The 17535-nt window shown below is 37.8% G+C and overlaps 1 protein-coding gene across 3 annotated transcripts in view; it reads left to right on the top strand.

Moving 5' to 3' along the window:
* The window catches only part of FAR2 (fatty acyl-CoA reductase 2), a 119688-nt gene that overhangs the window by 34433 nt on the left and 67720 nt on the right, over positions 1-17535 (top strand). For 2 of the 3 annotated variants that reach the window (XM_015871232.3, XM_015871226.2), the window contains exon 2: positions 10326-10560. In XM_015871232.3, coding sequence (XP_015726718.1) covers positions 10372-10560 — 189 coding nt within the window. In that variant the 5' untranslated portion in view covers positions 10326-10371. Of the gene's footprint in view, positions 1-9671; positions 9821-10325; positions 10561-17535 lie in introns of those variants that run through there. The other variant, XM_085522425.1, reaches the window with a different exon arrangement.

Raw genomic sequence — 17535 nt, 5'->3', positions numbered from 1 at the left:
GTACATAATAAAATGAAGCACAGATATATGGTCTAGTGGTCAAAGGGAGCAGGGAATGAGAGATGAGGTAGAGACAAATGCCAATCAATAATCACCGGGCAGGAGAAGTGCCCAGGCAACTGAAAACAAGAAGTTAAGTGAAAATGAACCAAGCTAGTTTTATCTGTTTAGACAAAAACACGATGGTGCCCTCTCATCAGGAAAGGTCATGATGCTGTGTCTCATGTCTGTGTGGTAACAGTCAGCAAACTAAAGAGTTTAAAGAAAACCATAAGTAAAAGATTTGGTTGGGAAAGATTTCTTAGCAGAACGCATAAAGTATTGATATGAGATGAAACGAGGAGGAAGGAAAATAAATTGGGATGATTAAAATTTAGCATTTCATTCCCTCAGGGAATTCTTTTAACTTCAGTGCTTATACTGTTTGTAAACTTAAAAAAAAAAAAAAAACAAAAATCCATAATCTTGTTGCAGAAGGAATAGTTTTGAAAAATGTTGATTTTTAAAAGGGTAGTTGTTTTAAAAAACAAGTGCTTTGGTAAGTACTGAGAAAGGCAATTCGTATTTCCATTGCTGTGAGCTGGGGTCACTGCCTGAGCAGTACTTCTGTCCTAGTTAATCACACTAATGTCTCTTTCTCTGCATCAAAAGAAATCTCTCAGAGTGGAGATCCCAGAATCTACCCAGGATTATTAACATGAGTGTGTGTCTTTTGGGAGATGCAGTCTATCAAGAGACCCAAGTGACAGTGGTAATGGAAGTACAAAGTGCTTAAGCTATAGCTGTTGTTTAGCATCATGGCAATAAAAGTGGTTGCAGAACAATGTCAAAATGATACAAGATTTGACCAGGTGATCTCAGTTGATTCTAAATGACCTGAACTCTGAGACAAGCATTTTGTTTCAACATTTTTGTTGGGGGAGAAAAAGCCTAAGTATTGAAATAAAATAGCCAAAAACATATTGGTAAACTGAAGAAAAAAAAAGTGAGTGAAAATGACAAATCATCGCCAAACTGTCTTTCCCAAGTAAATGTAGCTTCAGAAAAGCTATTGTTTCATATGTTCTAATATTTGCTTCTGATATATAAAAAGCTGAGGAAGCTGTGTGTCTAGATAGAAAAAGGAATGTGAAACAGTTTGCTGAAGATTATTGAGATTGGGTTTTATTAAGAGAGAAGCAGAGCATTTATGTGACTCTTTAAAGTTCAGATTTAATTTGGTTAAGTTGCGAGGATCTCCACTTGAGCATGTGCACTCCATTCCGCCATCAGCTGTTACCCTGCAATTAATATTTCTGTGAAAGGAATATTTAATTAATTTGGTATAGTACTTCATTGGGATGACATTTATATAATTTTGATGGAGAAAAGGCCTTTGAAGTAGCATAAAATGAATTTCCCTCTTTGTTGGCAGTCTCTAAAACACATTCTCTATGAGTCATAATAATATAAAACAATTAGCTTACTCCTTGCAAATATATCAAATTGGCATTTGATTATTATTTTATTTAGTCTATGGACTAAAATGAATCCTAAAGTGAGGTGTTATGGATGCAGAACAATGAACTGCAGGCAGATTAGAATTGGTTTTTCAACATACAGTGGACCAATGTCCAGCCAAGTTTAGACTGTCCCATATAAAGCAAGACCTCTTCTTTTGCTCTGAGCAACGCACTGCGTAGCACAAACAGGAGATCCAGATTTGGCCTTCTTTCTTTTTTGAGGTTGTGCATGCCTTCCTCTCATCTGAGTTTGCGCTGTTCTTGGTTTTGCTACTGGGCTGGTTGGTTTTGCTTTAAGATAGGAAGCGGAAAAGAAATACAGCCTGAAATCTCTTCCTCTTGATATGGAAATTCTTCGTGGATGAGAACATGAAAGCATTGTATTAGGCTATTTCAGTGAAAATGATGATATATTGAACTTTGGAATAAAGGGGCTCTTTTTCCTACGCATTAGGGAAAGAGAACTAAATTGTCTTAATAGATTGTATTCTTTTCATAACAGTTCTGCTTGTAGACAGAAACTTGAAATATGATAAGGTTTTCTTATAAATGACTCATCTTTTCATTCACTGTCAGATTAACAGAAAATGTTAAACCTGTTGTGCAAAGACTATGATATACCTTCTAGAAAGGGCTGTGAAATAATAATAATAATAATAATAATAATAATAATAATAATAATAATAATAATAATAATAATAATAATAATAAACTGGTCATGTTGCCTCATCCTAGCTGTTACGTCAACTTGTCTGTAGCTGTTTTAATTCTCCCATCATATGGTATGCTCTGATTGTATGTGTCCAATGTATCTTGAAGACATTTGAATTCATGATAAGTAATGGCTTTTCTCCTTCCTACAAATGTTATGGCAAATAAGAGGAGAGATTGGCTGGTCTCAGTTTTATTATTTAAAGTTTCCCCACATTGCTGGAGAGTTTGGCTGACTTTCCTGACTCAACTGAGTGTAGATGAGCTTCCCCATGAGATAATTTTCTTCTTCTTTTCTTCTTTTTTTTTTTTTTTCTTTTTTTTTTTCAGGTAAGCCATTTTTCTACATACTGCCTCAGTATGTGATGCTTCTATTCCTTCTGCCTTCTATTCCTTGATGGACTGAGATGTTCCCTCCTGGTGATCCTCCACTGCTACTTCTGTTTTTTTCTCCTCTGCTGAGTCTGTCTCAAAGAAGTAGCAACTTAAGGCTGATGGTGACTACTAGGGTTTCCTTCTTGCTTGGTGGCCATGGAGGATTTGTTCCTATTATTAGCTGCCCAGTTCAGAAGACAACACTGCAGGTTGGACTGAAGTATAAAAAAGGAGAAATAAAGGAATTTCAGAGCATTGGCAAAGTAGCAATGGGGAGACTGTGAGATGGCTTAAAATTCTTCATCTGAGACTTCATGCAAATACCAGGGAAAGTGCTTGTAACTGCTAAAACTGCTAAATTCTAAAGTTGAGGTATCTCAATGAAAAGGTAGATGAAATGCTCCTGCCAAGATGCTGGATAATTCAGTGAAAAGGATTTGGCAATAATACAGGACAAACAAATTCTCACTTTTTCCTGCCTTGCTTTTTGCCTCTGCCTCTCTATTCAGTTGCTGTCTAACACCACCCGCAGTGGTGCTAGCACAAATCCTTGTCAAGGTGCTTTGTAAACCAGTTCAACTCACAACCAGAGCCCACAAAAGTCTGGCCTGCACAAGTTGAAAGGGCAAATTTTTTTTCTAAAAAAAAAATAAATCCGGAAGCTGTTGCCAAAACCTCTGCATTTATTTTGACACGAGTTATTCAAGGTCAGCAATTATTTTCCCCTTTGAAATGCAGTGTGTTGGTTGTTTTTGTCTTTGGTTAGAACTGGAAAAATGTTGCAGTTAAGGTTTATAGTGCTCAAAATCTGCCTCACAGTTAAGCTTAATGTCCTGTGAATTTGAAAGAATCAATCTGCTATTAAAAAAATAATAATTCATATGGTGTAAAATTGATCTAAGAGCTCGAGTATCATCTCTGTGCTGTGTAGAGGTTAGTGGCTGTAATACCTTTTGTGGAGCTTTTAACACCTGGCTAACTGATGGGAGCTTGTCAACTCTCCGTCCCACAGCCAGCTGGAAGACTGGCACTGCAAAAGTGCTTTTATTTGCTTTCTCTTCCAGTTCATCATTTGTCTTTTAGTTCAGTTTTCTCTTAACAGTTTTCATTTTCTTAATTTCTGATGATGGTTTCTTCGTTCTGTGAAATACTTGTATTCCCTCAGTCCTTGTAAATGCTGGCCTTCTAACATGAATTTGGATCCTGGAGCTTTCTTAACTTAAAAACAAACAAAAACCCACTAAAAAAGGCACGACTGATTTGTAAGAAGCGGGCCATCCACTCTCTTTAGCAGTGTTTTTTCATACTACTTTAATATTGAGTACAAAATATTACTATATTGCATTCAGTCTTTTTAGTCCCTCAACTTATATGTGAAATGTCTGTCTTGATGATGGTAGCCTCTTCATCATACATTGTTAAAAGTAGTTGTTGCAGAAAGTCACTTAATGTTTTACAGCATTTATATGTTTTGAGCTCAGTACAAAACCAACATGGAACTTAAGTGCATACTGAAGATCTGGGGCCTAATAGAACTGACTTAAAATGCAAATTTTTTGTGTTTTTCTTGGCACAAATTAAAAGAAGTCTGTTGAGCATGTTCTGAATCTCAAAACTAAAATACATGAAATAGAGATGGAATATAGGGTGAGCCTGCTCTGGGTGTTTTAGTGCAGTGAAACTAAAAGCTAAGAAGCACATCACTAGCGTTTCAGTTTCTAAACTGCCTAAGCTTACTTGACATTTATAGCCTACCAGCTTTGTGTCTGAGATCACATGGTTATATAAAAGTCAAAAAGTGCATAATTTCCTGGAAAATAGAAGGAGAAATTCTACAAATAGGAATTGAATTCCTATTGGGAATTTTCCCCTGTGAAGGAAGGCTAAGCGAACTGGGTCTTTTTAGGCTTGAGAAGAGACGACTGAGTGGGGATCTAATCCAGGTTTATAAATATCTGAGGTGTGGGGGCCATAGTGGCGAGGCCAGTCTCTTTTCAGTGGTACATGGAGACAGGACAAGGGGAAATGGTCATAAGCTGGAACATAGGAAGTTCTGCAGGAATGTGCACAAGAACTTCTTTACGGTGAGGGTGACGGAGCACTGGAACAGGCTGCCCAGGGGGGTTGTGGAGTCTCCTTGTCTGGAGATATTCAAGTCCCACTTTTTGTTCCCACTTTTTTATTTCTTTTTTGAAAAGAACTTTCTTATTTACATGTGCATATGATACTAATGAAATTATAGTATCACAGCAATTATTTTGATGAAAGCTGTGTTACATATACTGAAGGTAATGCTTCCTGTTTATTTCCATGGAAATGACAACAGCTGCAAAGAGCGCAATAACACTGTTTGATAGAGCAAACTCTCAGCTACATAACACTATTTTTCAACATAGACACACCATTAACTATGCGTTTTTGCAGGCAGTGAACAAAAGCCTGCTTGCTGCTTTCATAAAAATCTGCATCAGTGAAGGTGACTCATTTTTGCTGTTGCCACTGCAGAAGTGCACCACCCACAACCTTAATGTGCTCACATCCACTGCTTGGTCCCTGTAAACATTCAGTAAGCACCTTTGAATGTCTGTGGGTGCAATTTTTTCTGCATGGAAGAATTCAGTTCCACACCTTTGTTTCATACGCACTTCCATGTCAGATGTGATTTTGTCAGATGGCCCCTCTGCTGCCATCTGTTGCACAGCAACAGCGTGAAACAGGATGTTGGTGGGACTGTTCAACCACTGCTGCCCTACCGCCAACATCCATATCCGATATTGTGGGCCAGCATAATAAAATAGGAGGCATTACTTTCAGAGCATCCCTTGTATTTTACAGCATTTATGGTTTTTCTTGCTGTTGTGCTCTTTGTTTTATGAAATGGAATTTGTTTCTTCTCCCTGCTATAATGTGAGCTAAGCAATGTCAAAGAACTGAACACAACTCACAGAAAGAGCAAAGTGGCTGACTGACAATGTGTCATTAACTAATGCATTACCAGCCTCTGTGAATCTCTTTGCTTCTAATCACTGCAATAATGGAGCACAGCTGCTTAGCTTCTCTGGGGTATTTCAGAGATCATTAGTTAAGGTGTTTAAAACAGTATATGAGTAAATGAAATCATGTAACAAAAGAAGTAACTTTTAACAACATAAGCAAGGGTTACATGTGGCTGCGCTGTGTTCACTGTAACTGCTTGTTGTATTCCTGATTTACATATACAAATCCAGAAAAAATATTTCCATTACAGTAACTATTTGGTGCCAGCTGTAACCAGAGATCTATTCTGATTGGTACCATTACACTTGCATAGTTCCCATCTCATAGAGATGAGAATGCAGCAAGTTACAGACTCTGCTGGGTGTTTCAGAAGATTGCATCAATCTCTCTATTTTTAAAAAAGCATACTAAATTCTTGGTATTTACTTTTTAGTTTTATTTCTGTTTTCTTCTGTGATAGATGTAATAATTTGGAGAGTCAGAAATCCTTAAAGTCCTCTTTTGAGGATCAGAAGGTAGTTAAACAAAGGATTGAAATAATTCCACATAGTAATGCTCTTTGCAGAGGGAACATGGCCAGATAGGTGTTCCACCAATTAGTCATATTTTTATTAATGAAATACTAAAAGCACTGTCTCAGCGTAGGGCAATAAAGAATATTCAGTTCTTTCAATTTCCCTGCAAAGCATTGGCCACTTTGTTAGCTGACAGTGGTAACAAGCAAACCAAGATTTCAAAATGGCACTATGAGTTTTCTTCCTTCCCTGCCCAGACCAGGATTTATTTGCATTATATTTGATCTTTCACTACAGTCTCTTTTCACACGTTACTGAGATAATATATATATATATTTTTTTTTCCCAGAAATGAAGTATGAGCTTCTACAGAAAACAGTTTTTTCTTTATTTGATTGAGTGAAAAACAACAACAACAACAACAAAAAAAAACCAACAAAAAAAAAAAACAACCCACCCAAAACATCAAAAAGGAATGTATGTGGTTCTATGTACTTTGAAATAGGTATCTAAACATTCAGCAGGCACTACTTGAATCACATCTTTTGATACTAGAAATCCTCAGGTTTCTTAAAATTTCTGTTACTTCTGCATTTTCTTCATAAAGACCAGACAATATCCATTAAATTAGAAAAGAATAAACTATGTTATGGAATCAATTTTTAAAATACATCTTAAAAAATCTGAAAAAATAGAATTAGTCAATATTTCCTTAGTTGAAAGGAAAACATTGTAGCAGTTTCTGTAACGGAATATCCTGGATATAAACTGGGATCTGCTTTTGAATTTGGGAAATGTTAATAACCTTTTAAAATTTGTTAGGAATGTGGAGATTCAGGGATCTATCTGAACACAGTGGTTTGTGGCATTTTTCCTTTTATTTGTCATGATCACAAAGCATCAATTTGTTCAAGCAGTTAAAGAAATGTACGATTCTCTTTGAAGGTCATTAGCATGGAATCAACTGAGTGCAAGATTATTGTATTTTTTCTAAATTTAGCTGAAGAAAGGGATAAAGAAGTGGAGGATACATAAATCTGACGCTGTAATAAGCAAATACCATAACATTTCCCATGTCATTTTGTTGTGGATGAAGCCCAGAGCAACCTAATCCCACACTGAAACTGGCTCTGCTAAATATGTGCTGCTTGACTTCAAATGTTTTACTATAGAAAATAGGAAGTGTATGATTTCTTACTTTCTCTTCTAGCCCTGGAAGATTAGGCAATAATGAAGAGAAAGAGCAGATTGCTTTAGGAATTCATTTTGATGATGTTTGCTACTTCCATTGCCACCGCATTAAAATGATTTTGAAGATTTTTTTCCTGCATTTTTGAAGAGAAGCATTTTAAATGTTCTTAAATTACATGACTGCAATAAGTCCTTAAGGAAATCTGGATGCAGATGTGATTTTAGGAACATTTTGAAGCAGAGTTATTTTTTTTTCTTCTATATTATTCTCCTAGAAGGCACCTAGTGTCTGGCCAAAACAAATAAAACCTCACTTGGTTAACTCAGAGAACACAAAGCAACATAATAGGTTTATTTTCATATTCAGAACTTTCAACAACTAGCAGGAGGCTGCAATCATAATGCAATGCAGTAACATATGGTAATACAATTTGGAAATATTCTAAACTACTGAAGAGTGGAAAAAAGTAACTACTGCTAAATATTATGGTAATCTAGGCTGCCATGCAAAGTACTTTATAAATGTACTGTTTTTGTGTAGCGGAATATTAGGTGAAGCTAGGTAGGATGTGATCTTCTGAAGATCAGTTCAAAGCAAGAATCTGCTAACTGGGAATGGTCTAAATGCTTCTTCTTGTTTCCTTATATTCAGAAGAATTTTTATGGCTTCTAGTGACTGAGGTCTTCTGCCATCAGTATGTCTGCTTTGCAGGGCACCTATCATACTCTTTAGCGTTTTGTCATCTTCTTCTTCATCCAGCTGAACTAACACATTCTCTTTCACACACTCCTAGGTTCTGCAAATTTGTCTTCCAGTATTATTCAGTTTTCCCCAACCAGAATAGGATGTGACGTTTTATTATAAATTAACTAAGTATCTAATAGTTTAACCTGTTTATCCAGATTCCCAAGTGGCCAGGTCTTAGATAAGAACGGGTTTATAATAGGCCTGGACAAGCCTGCTAGATTCATTTAAGCTGTGATGTAGGTCATATCTGAAACTAGGCTAATACCTGAATTCAATGAGCCAGAATACCCACAGATATTAATTTGTGAAATAGTGTCCTTCAGATGTTTTTCTGCTTGACCTACTTTCTCAAATTATATGATACACTTGATGATTTGTTACAGATTTCTTTCAAAATAAATTGGGTGTTTCGTTTGATGACAGGTGACTGGTAGCACTGAAATCTGTCTCACTGTATCTTGCAGCTTGTATCCCTCATTAATGTGCCTGAACTGTAGTCCATTAGAAATATGCATTTAGTGTTTCCATGTAGCAATACAATTACTGTGAATACTGGCAGGATGGTCAGATCTGGGTAGCTGCATCAGGTGGAGACATAGATAATGACAGTAAGTGACAAAGACTTAGTTATTTTTCACTGTCAGGAGTGATAATGCCTTTGAGATCACAGTCCAGTAAAGCATCTTCCTGAGCTGCTGCACTGAACAGTGTTCATCTTGCATGGATTGTTCTATGAACAGTTCTTCTGTTCAAGACCAGGCTGGAAGGGGCTTTGGGCAACCTGGTCTGGTGGGAGGTACCCCTGGCTATAGCAGGGGGGTTGGAACTAAACTGTATTGAAGATTTTCTCCAACTCAAACAATTCTATGATTTAATGATTCTGTTCTACAAGTTTGTCTGTTTTACTGTCTTTACATGGTTTCCTTTTTCTCAGAAATGCAGAAGAGTTGGTGAGAACAAGGTATCTTAGCAGGATGCAAAAATGCAACAAATGCTAAATTTCTGTTTCTGAGTATTTGAAAGGATTTGAGGGGGAGATGGATGTTCTCCTGGCTTTTGAGCACTTGAGCTCTTTTCATTTCTGTTTCAAATTTAGTAGGTTTAGTAGGTCTATTTCAAAGGATTTTATTTTTTTTACTTTTTTTTTTTTTCAATTTATTTGTATTTTATGTGAGCCTTTCCCTTGTAATTGAAGTGTTTTGAGCATGCTGTGAATTCTGCAGCACTTCAAAGATGTGTGGGGTGGCTCCATGCGTTAGCCTGATAGAGAGAGGGTTCCTCTAGCAAGACTAATTTCAGCCTCATTCATTTTATAGCATTCAGAATGGCTGGGGATATGCTGGCCTAAAAATATTGTATCTAAATAAAATACTTAACTGGGGCACTTCGTGTGGGAGTCTAGTCATGCCAGCTCCCTTGTATAGTCAGTGGTATAGGCCAAGGCTCCCCAGAGATAATTTCAAGCAAGCTAAACTCTTTGTGGATTATCAAGAAAGCATTTGACATCTATGCTCCTTAGGGTTATATGAGATTAATTTTGGCCTTAACACCCAACAAAACACCACAAAAAGTGGTGACCTACACATTGTTATGTAGCCATGCAGAGCAAGTAATTGTGCTATATATTCCAAGATAAAGAGTTTTTTCCATGGATATATTCCAAGCCAAGACCACTGAAAAAAACTGAGGATGTTGCAAAGTGCTGGATGACAAGGAATGAAACTGCTTGGCACAGTGGAGTAGCAGTGGAAAAACAGCATTTGAGCTCACAACGTAAGGAGGTCTGTTACTGCTTTGTCCTGTAAGGATAAGTGCATATATTTGGCTTCTGTTTCAATAGTGTATGAGATAAATGCTCTTCAACATTGCAGTTAAGCATCTCCTGCTAGAAGTCTTGACCAGAACAAGCCATGTTCTAACTTGTGAGCTCTGAGTGCAACTGTAGTATAATATAAAGGCTGAACTGAGAACTAATCAGTGTGGGATTAGGTTGCTCTGGGCCTCATCCACAACAAAACGACATGGGAAATGTAATGGTATTTGCTTATTACAGCATCAGATTTATGTATGAACTGTAGACTTGTCAGAATAATGTTTTGTGTGTGTGTATGTATTCTGTTCATGACAATACATTGAAAAAGAAAACTGACTTTAACTTTTCCGTTGACTGATCTAAGATGAGCTGCTATATCTGACAGACTGGGAGAAGTTCTTGCACTATAGTTCCTTGATGATTGATCTGTCTAGTCTGAAAAGCCTTAAGGCCTTGTTTCTGTATCTTTTCAGGTATCTCCTGCAGGGAGCTAAAGGAAGAACAGAAGAAGGAAGCACCATGTCTTCAGTCTCAGCTTATTACAATGGAAAGACTGTACTTATCACAGGAGCTACAGGTTTCATGGGCAAAGTGCTGGTGGAAAAGCTTCTGCGCTCCAGCCCTGACGTGAAAGCAGTTTATATACTTGTAAGACCAAAAGCTGGACAATCAATGCAAGAGAGGGTGGCCAACATGTTGAAATGCAAGGTAAGCTTCTATATTTTATTCAGTAATATAGTCTGAAATTCATTTAAGCTGAGTAAAGCAGGTTTGCATTCTACTCAAGAACAAAATACCATCTTTTACTGTAACGTGTATATTTTTGTTGTGTCTGAAAAGAAGAAAAAAAAACATAAACATTGTGCACAAATGAACATACATCTGTCTCTCAGCTTCAAAGTATTCTAGACAAATAGATAAAAATAGAAATTTGGATGAAGCAAGATGAAAGTAGAGAAGCAGATTAACAGGAATTAGTTGTACTGCATACTGCTAAGGTTTTTCAGGTAAGGCCTTCTGGGGACTCTTTGTAGTAGTGCATAACAGAATTTGAAAGAAATTGCCTATCATCTTTAATCTCCTCACACCTACTAGCATAGTCTCTGATTTTTTTGTGGTTTCCGTCATTATTTCTATAAGGGCTTAGACTAAAAGGTATCGCATTTGAAAACTGCCTTGTTTGTACTGTGTACATTTGAATATGCTGGAAGATTACAGCTGTCATATTAAAAAGAATAAGAAACAAAGGGGTGATGCAGTATGAAGGGACAAAATACCTTAGTGTGTTCTTTTAAAATGTTTACTGTGTGGAATTTATAAAATTATAAACCCAATGGGAACAGTGAAATTATAGAAAGTATAATTTAGTTAAAAATCAGAATTCTTTCATCGTATTTTGGAGTAACTGAGAATGTTGGACTAAAATACAGTACAATACTGGTTTTCTTCAGATCTTTTAATCTTAGTTTTAAATGCGGTTGTGTTATTGCATTAATATGAAATGTGTAATGAATAGATCACTAATTGTCTTGGCATTAATTCCAAAATGAGTGCATGAGTTGAAGAATACATCAAGAATGGTGACCTTATCAGTTTATGGACAGTTGCAGGTCCCTAAAGGAATCAAACTATTACTATTACTTCAAGAAATGCCATGTTTGTATGATGCAGAGCACAGCTTGTACATACACAAAAACCCAACGTTTTGTTATCAGCTTCACCTTGGATGTGTCCACAGATGAGTATCACAAGGCAAAGCTTGACAGCTGTTATATTCATTAATTGATGGGAGGTGTATATTTATCAGAGGTGGAGCAATGTTCTGATATTCTCTGTTGTTCCTGATCCCTCTTTATGTTCAAATAAACAGGAGTGCTTGGAGGGGGTGTCTGACATTCCCTGATAGCAATTCAATTACTAGGCTAAAGATGACTTGCTTGTAGCTTTCACAGTGTCCCAGGGGGAGCTGAACTTGTTCCATGCTGTGCATGCAGTGAACCGATGCTGCTTGCTGCTGCCAGTCTGTCTTTCAGATCTGCTTATCCAGTACTGCTAACTGATTAGTCAGAATGGAAGACTCTTGCTATTGTCTTATAGTTCAAAGAGAAAATGGGGAAATACTGTAAAATACTGCTGCTTTTTAATAGTCTGACTACATTTTATTAAATTCATGCATGATTTTTCTTCCCCCCACACCCCCTCCCTCAAGTATCCCTTTCTCCACTCTCTGGCTCATCATAGAATAATCATAGAATCATTGAAAGGACCACAATGATCTTCCAGTTTCAGCCCCCCCTGTTATGTGCAGGGTCACCGGCAACCAGACCAGGCTGCCAAGAGCCAGCCTGGCCTTGAATGCCTGCAGGGATGGGGCATCCATGACCTCCTTGGGCAACCTGTTCCAGTGTACCACCACCCCCTGAGAGAAAAAATTCCTCTTAATATCTAACCTAAACCTCCGCTGTCTCAGTTTAAAACAGTTCCCCCTTGTTCTTTCACTGTTTACCCTTCTACTTATAAGCTCCCTTCAAGTATTGGAAGGCCACATAGAGGTCTCTTGAGAGCCTTCTCTTTTCCAAGCTAAGCAAGCCCAGTTCTCTCAACCTTTCTTCACAGGAGAGGTGCTCCAGCCCTCTGATCATCTTAGGGGCCCTCCTGCAGACCCCCTCTAAGAGCTCCACGTCCTTCTTGTACTGGGGGTACCATGCCTGGACTCAGTACTCTGATGGGGACTTAAAGGAGATAAGTAGAGGCGAACAATCACCTCCCTCTTCCTGCTGGCCACCCCTTTTTTAATGCAGCCCTGAACATAGTTGGCCTGCAGGCTGCAAGCCTGGCTCATGTCCAGCTTCTTGTCCACTCATGCATCTTGATCATCACTGTAAGCGTTTGAGGTTCTCCATGTCACACCAGTGCAGTGACACTCCTTTAGAGGGAGCAGCTAAATCTGCTCTGACCACTGTAGTGGTACATATACCAGTCCCTGGAAGAGAATAGTAAGGGTTTTTGTTGATGGAACAGGATACTACTTGCTCAGTAAGAGGTATGGAAACTTACGGTGTAACAGAGATGAAGATGCTTTCCTTTCTATTACTTAATTTTGTCTCATTTTGGTCAGCAGAGTACCAGGCATAGCTCTGGTATTTGTGTACCACAGGGGAATAAATCTGTCACTTTAACAGAAATTTCTTACTTTTCTCATGGGTAGTGGTAGAGAAGGTCTAAACATAGTAGAGAGGAGCTAAATCTTAAGGGTGCTAACATAATTGACATAAATACAGGCAAGGGTCTTGAACCATTCCATGGCTCTTTACTAAGATAAAGCCATCTGCTGCCTCATTCTTTTTCATTTATTTGTCTTTTACATCTTGTTTTTGTGATTAAAGAAGATTGGTAAGGTTCTTCTTTGTATTTAATCTGCAGATAGTTGCAGCACAAGTAAAGGCCAACAAGACAGTTGGTGCTGACAGCAAGATAACCTTTTACATTGAACTAAAAACCAACGTCACAGCAGCTCACAAGTTAGTCACGCAGGACTTTGGCATCACTTCCTGCTGTTGGATATATGCAGCCTTGTGTTACTGCTCCTTGGCTCTTCGTGAACATAGGCGTCTGGAACAAGCCAGGTGCAATAACATTGCCTTTTCTGGGAGCTAAACTGCACTCTTGTGCCTTACCTGATGCATATCCAACAACATACCATGACTCAGGGTGTGGAATCTCACATAGCAGCTTTCAGCTAAACTGGGAGATTTGGCCACCCTATCTGCCTGCTGTTTCATCTGGTCTGTGTTGCAAAGTCATGCTCACCAGTAGGGTAACTGAGAAGTTGCAAAGCAAAAAGACTCATTGTCACTTTTAACATCTACAGAATTTGGCTTCCTACAGCTTCTCTCTCTTTTGCACTTGTATGGCTGTCAGCACAGACTGTTTTGTGTAGAATTGCTGGAAAAACAGCCAGGTGGGGTTTTTTTAAATTTTTTAATTACATACTCAGGTGTCATAGGAGAAACAGTGAAAAAAGGGAAAGACAGATACTGCTTGAAACTGTGTCCTCCATTGCATCAAAATTCGGGCTTTGATCAGCTGAGGAAGAAAGAATGTATGTGCGACTGATGCAGTTCCTAGAGAAAATAGGTTTGTTTCACACTTTTATAATCACAGTATAGTTTTCTACTTCTTTGTGTACATGGATGCTGCTAAATAATTTATGATTTCTCCACACACTGTGTAAGTTGATCAGAGATGTATTCAAAGTTAAAGATTTAGAACCACACCTGCACGTAACCAATAACAGTATTATAAGTAATGATAATTGTAATTTTCTGCATATAATGAGTTTATTTGATAGAAACTTCCATTGTGTGTTAGCAAGTACAACTCTTCTCAATGCCCTTTTACAAAATAATTCTCTTTGGGATACTTTTAATGTAGAAGTCTTGAACACCTCAGCTCAACAATCACTTTGAAAACACTTGTCAACTTATATATATTTCAAAACATGTTTTTGTGCCCATACTCATTTTTCAGAACCATAGACTACACTGCTAAGTTTCTGAGTATGTATGAAAGCAAACATGGAAAAAAATTCTGATGGACTATCCGTACACTGTTCACAGAACACGAACTCTAATGTTTTTAATGAAGCTGGAGAGAAAATAACAGGACTGTGATGCAAATTAGATGTTCAGGGACAGAGAAAGGAGGTAGTTAAATAATGAGTTGATGTTACTGCTAAAAATAGGACTTGACATTTTGGTTATGAGAAATTACAATGAACATCAAGGCTCCTAAGAGTTCAAAAACAGAAGGAAAGAGAGGAAGAGACAGGGAGAAAGAGAGAGAGAGAGATGAGTCATAAGCAAAAGAGTAAGGGGGAAGTTCATGACATAATGATGACAGCAATGGAAATCTTAAAAGAAAAGCAGTACAGATGCAGAAGATGAAAGGACTGAGGAAAGGCTAGGATAGTATGGAATCTTAAGAAGAGATACTGAAGAAACAATAAAAGGGGTAAAAAGATAGCAGCAGCTCTGCATAGGCTATCAGAAGATAATGGCTGGGAAAAATGTGACACGCATTAAAAAAAAGTGTGGGGAGTGGGCAGTTAATATTGGTGAAAAGGCAGAGGATCTGAGTGTGATTGAGGATCTAGAGGAGGAAAGAAGTAATGGAGAAAGAGAAAACTGCTTTAAAACTGTAACCCTTGCACTTGCCATATAGCTCTGTTGAATTCATAATTTCTCACATCTCGGGAAGTTTAGATAAAGTTTTCATGCTTATCCAAATTTTTGCCAAATACACTAATTTTCATTGAGGTTGTAGGAGAAGTTCAACAACTTTACAGTCACAATATGGTAGCCATTCCCAGAAAATTTCATCTGCCATTTTAATCAGTAGGGAATCTGGAAAAAAAAATAAAATAAAATAAAATAATGTTGCAGAGATGGTATTATTTCAGAAGTAATAAGTGTTCACTGCAGTTTCAGGTATTTTTTAATGAACTTAGGAAGAAATTTGTTTTCACACTCCTCCCTGATTCTGTGCAGAAATGCATAGAGAGTCACTGCAGTTACCTCTGGAGATTGTCTGGTTCAGCCCATTGCTCAGAGCAAGTCAGCTATAACCTCTTGTTCAGGACCATGCCCAGTCTGGTTTTGATGGCATGTCAATATGTCATTACATTAGATTTTCTTTTGGTTATCTTGTTTCTTTCCAAAAATAAAGTTCAAAAGTCATTCTACTGCCAGAATTCATTTAAGTATAGTAAGAAGTGCTTGCTACAGGATTGCAAGTGAATTTAATCATTTTCCTTTATTTGGGAAACCAACACTGACTTACTCTTGCCTAAAAACTTTGGAACATTAGCAACATAGGCAGTATGTTGGTTCAGAAGTAACAAAAATCAAGATGCAACACTTGTATTCATACTATCATCCACTTCTTTTATCCATACAGTTTTGTCTGTACTCATCTCACGGCATTTGTAAATATTTATAAATCTGTTCTGTCTTTGCACATATACCAGAGCCTGTGATGAGAGGTCTCACAAAATTGATGGTTCTTTAGTATAGCTTTTTTGGAAGGGAGCAAGGTGGTGAAGATAGAAATTATATCCTAATATTAGATATGTTTCAGGTGAGCAGAAGTGAAGATTTAGAATGGGTAATCTATAAAATTGGCTCTCCATCCAGAAATTCATCCATTTTTTGGTCGTCACTCCTTGCCAACTCCTTGCTGCTTCCAGCAGCACTACCACTGCTGTCCACATACCCTAAGCAGTTAAAGTTGAGAAAGTCCAAGTGTGCATCAGCAGGAGAGAAAAGCACAGAGGAAATGACGAGTTCAGTGTGGCATTTTCAAGACGACAGGAAAAGCATGAAGAATACTGAAGAGGGTAGCTCCACGTAAACAGACTTGAGAGTATGCATCAATAGCAGAAATTAGAGCTATTTCCCAGCAACGTGTGCTAGCATCAAAGCTATGGAGCATCACTGTTAGAGAAGTCCTGTCAGGCATCCTTTGTAATCCTCATATTTCTTCCATGTTTTGGGTTTTGCCCAGGCATGTAGCAAAATTAAACTTTCAGGAAGCTGCACAGCATATTTTGTGTTCAGAATTTTGCCCAGTGACCCATTCACCAATAAGGCCTTCAGCCTTATGTTATATAAAGCAGTATAATATACTTCTAAATGTTTGCCATTTTACTGGAGTCTGTTACGTGGCTATTGATGTGTGTGAGTTGGTACAATCCCACCATTCTGCAAACAATATTATTAAAATAATGAGGAGACAGAGTGAATATTCTGAGCCTCAAGATCCCAAAGTGATGTTTAGGGAGAGCTCTCACTCAGTACCCAGTGATACATCTTAAATTGTGCAGTTTGGAGTATTTGGCCTCCTGCTAAGCAAAGTGGCAGGCACATGCAGAGCCACTATACACGTATGTTCACCACACTTCTCTTATTCTCTGGCACTATGATTATAAGAGTGAAGACAGTTGAAGAGTACCTTGAAGAGTACAATATAATCCTGTGACTGCTAGGAGGTTCTCCTAAGACCATCTGTACTCACTGCTGGGTTATGTACCAAAAGACTGACCCGAAAGTTGATCCCCTAAAAGATCAGGGAACTTAAATATTGGCTGAATGTCACTTTCCACTGCAGCTACCTTAGTAAATGCAGTCCATTTTTTCTATTTTATTTAACAGATCTATTAGAAACACCAATTATATTAGGGTGAATGCTTTAAAAAATGTGAATTTCTGACTTGCATCATTGCAAACATAAATCAAATTTTAATTTTCTGATCTGTGCATTGGAACCAAAGTGGGAAGTAATCTATGGGTAATTATCTGGTGCTTGAGTTATGCTTTTTGTTTTCTGTCATGGGAGATGGAAAGAGGTGAGGAAGGATATTAGCAGCATTAGCCTGTTGTAAATTAATTTTTTCTTGAAAGAGAAACTGCTGTAGCAGAGCATCTCTTTTGTCAGTGGTAGCTTGATTACAAAGAACAGCTGATTGACTGCAGGCAGAACTTCAGAGTAAGCCGTTTTGATTGTGTGGAGTGGAACTTTGTTAACTCTGTGAACATGAGTGATTGACTCCCACATTCTAGATTGCGGAGATGAATGTCCAAAGCCTGTAATTTGTGACCAGACTTGTGTTCAGTCTGAAGATGG

This window comes from Coturnix japonica, chromosome 1 (assembly GCF_054131305.1).
Source record: "Coturnix japonica strain WE chromosome 1, WE-NBRP24, whole genome shotgun sequence".
Lineage (NCBI taxonomy): Eukaryota > Metazoa > Chordata > Aves > Galliformes > Phasianidae > Coturnix > Coturnix japonica.
Note: the sequence above shows the minus strand (reverse complement) of the source record. Positions and strands in the feature narration are given on the sequence as shown.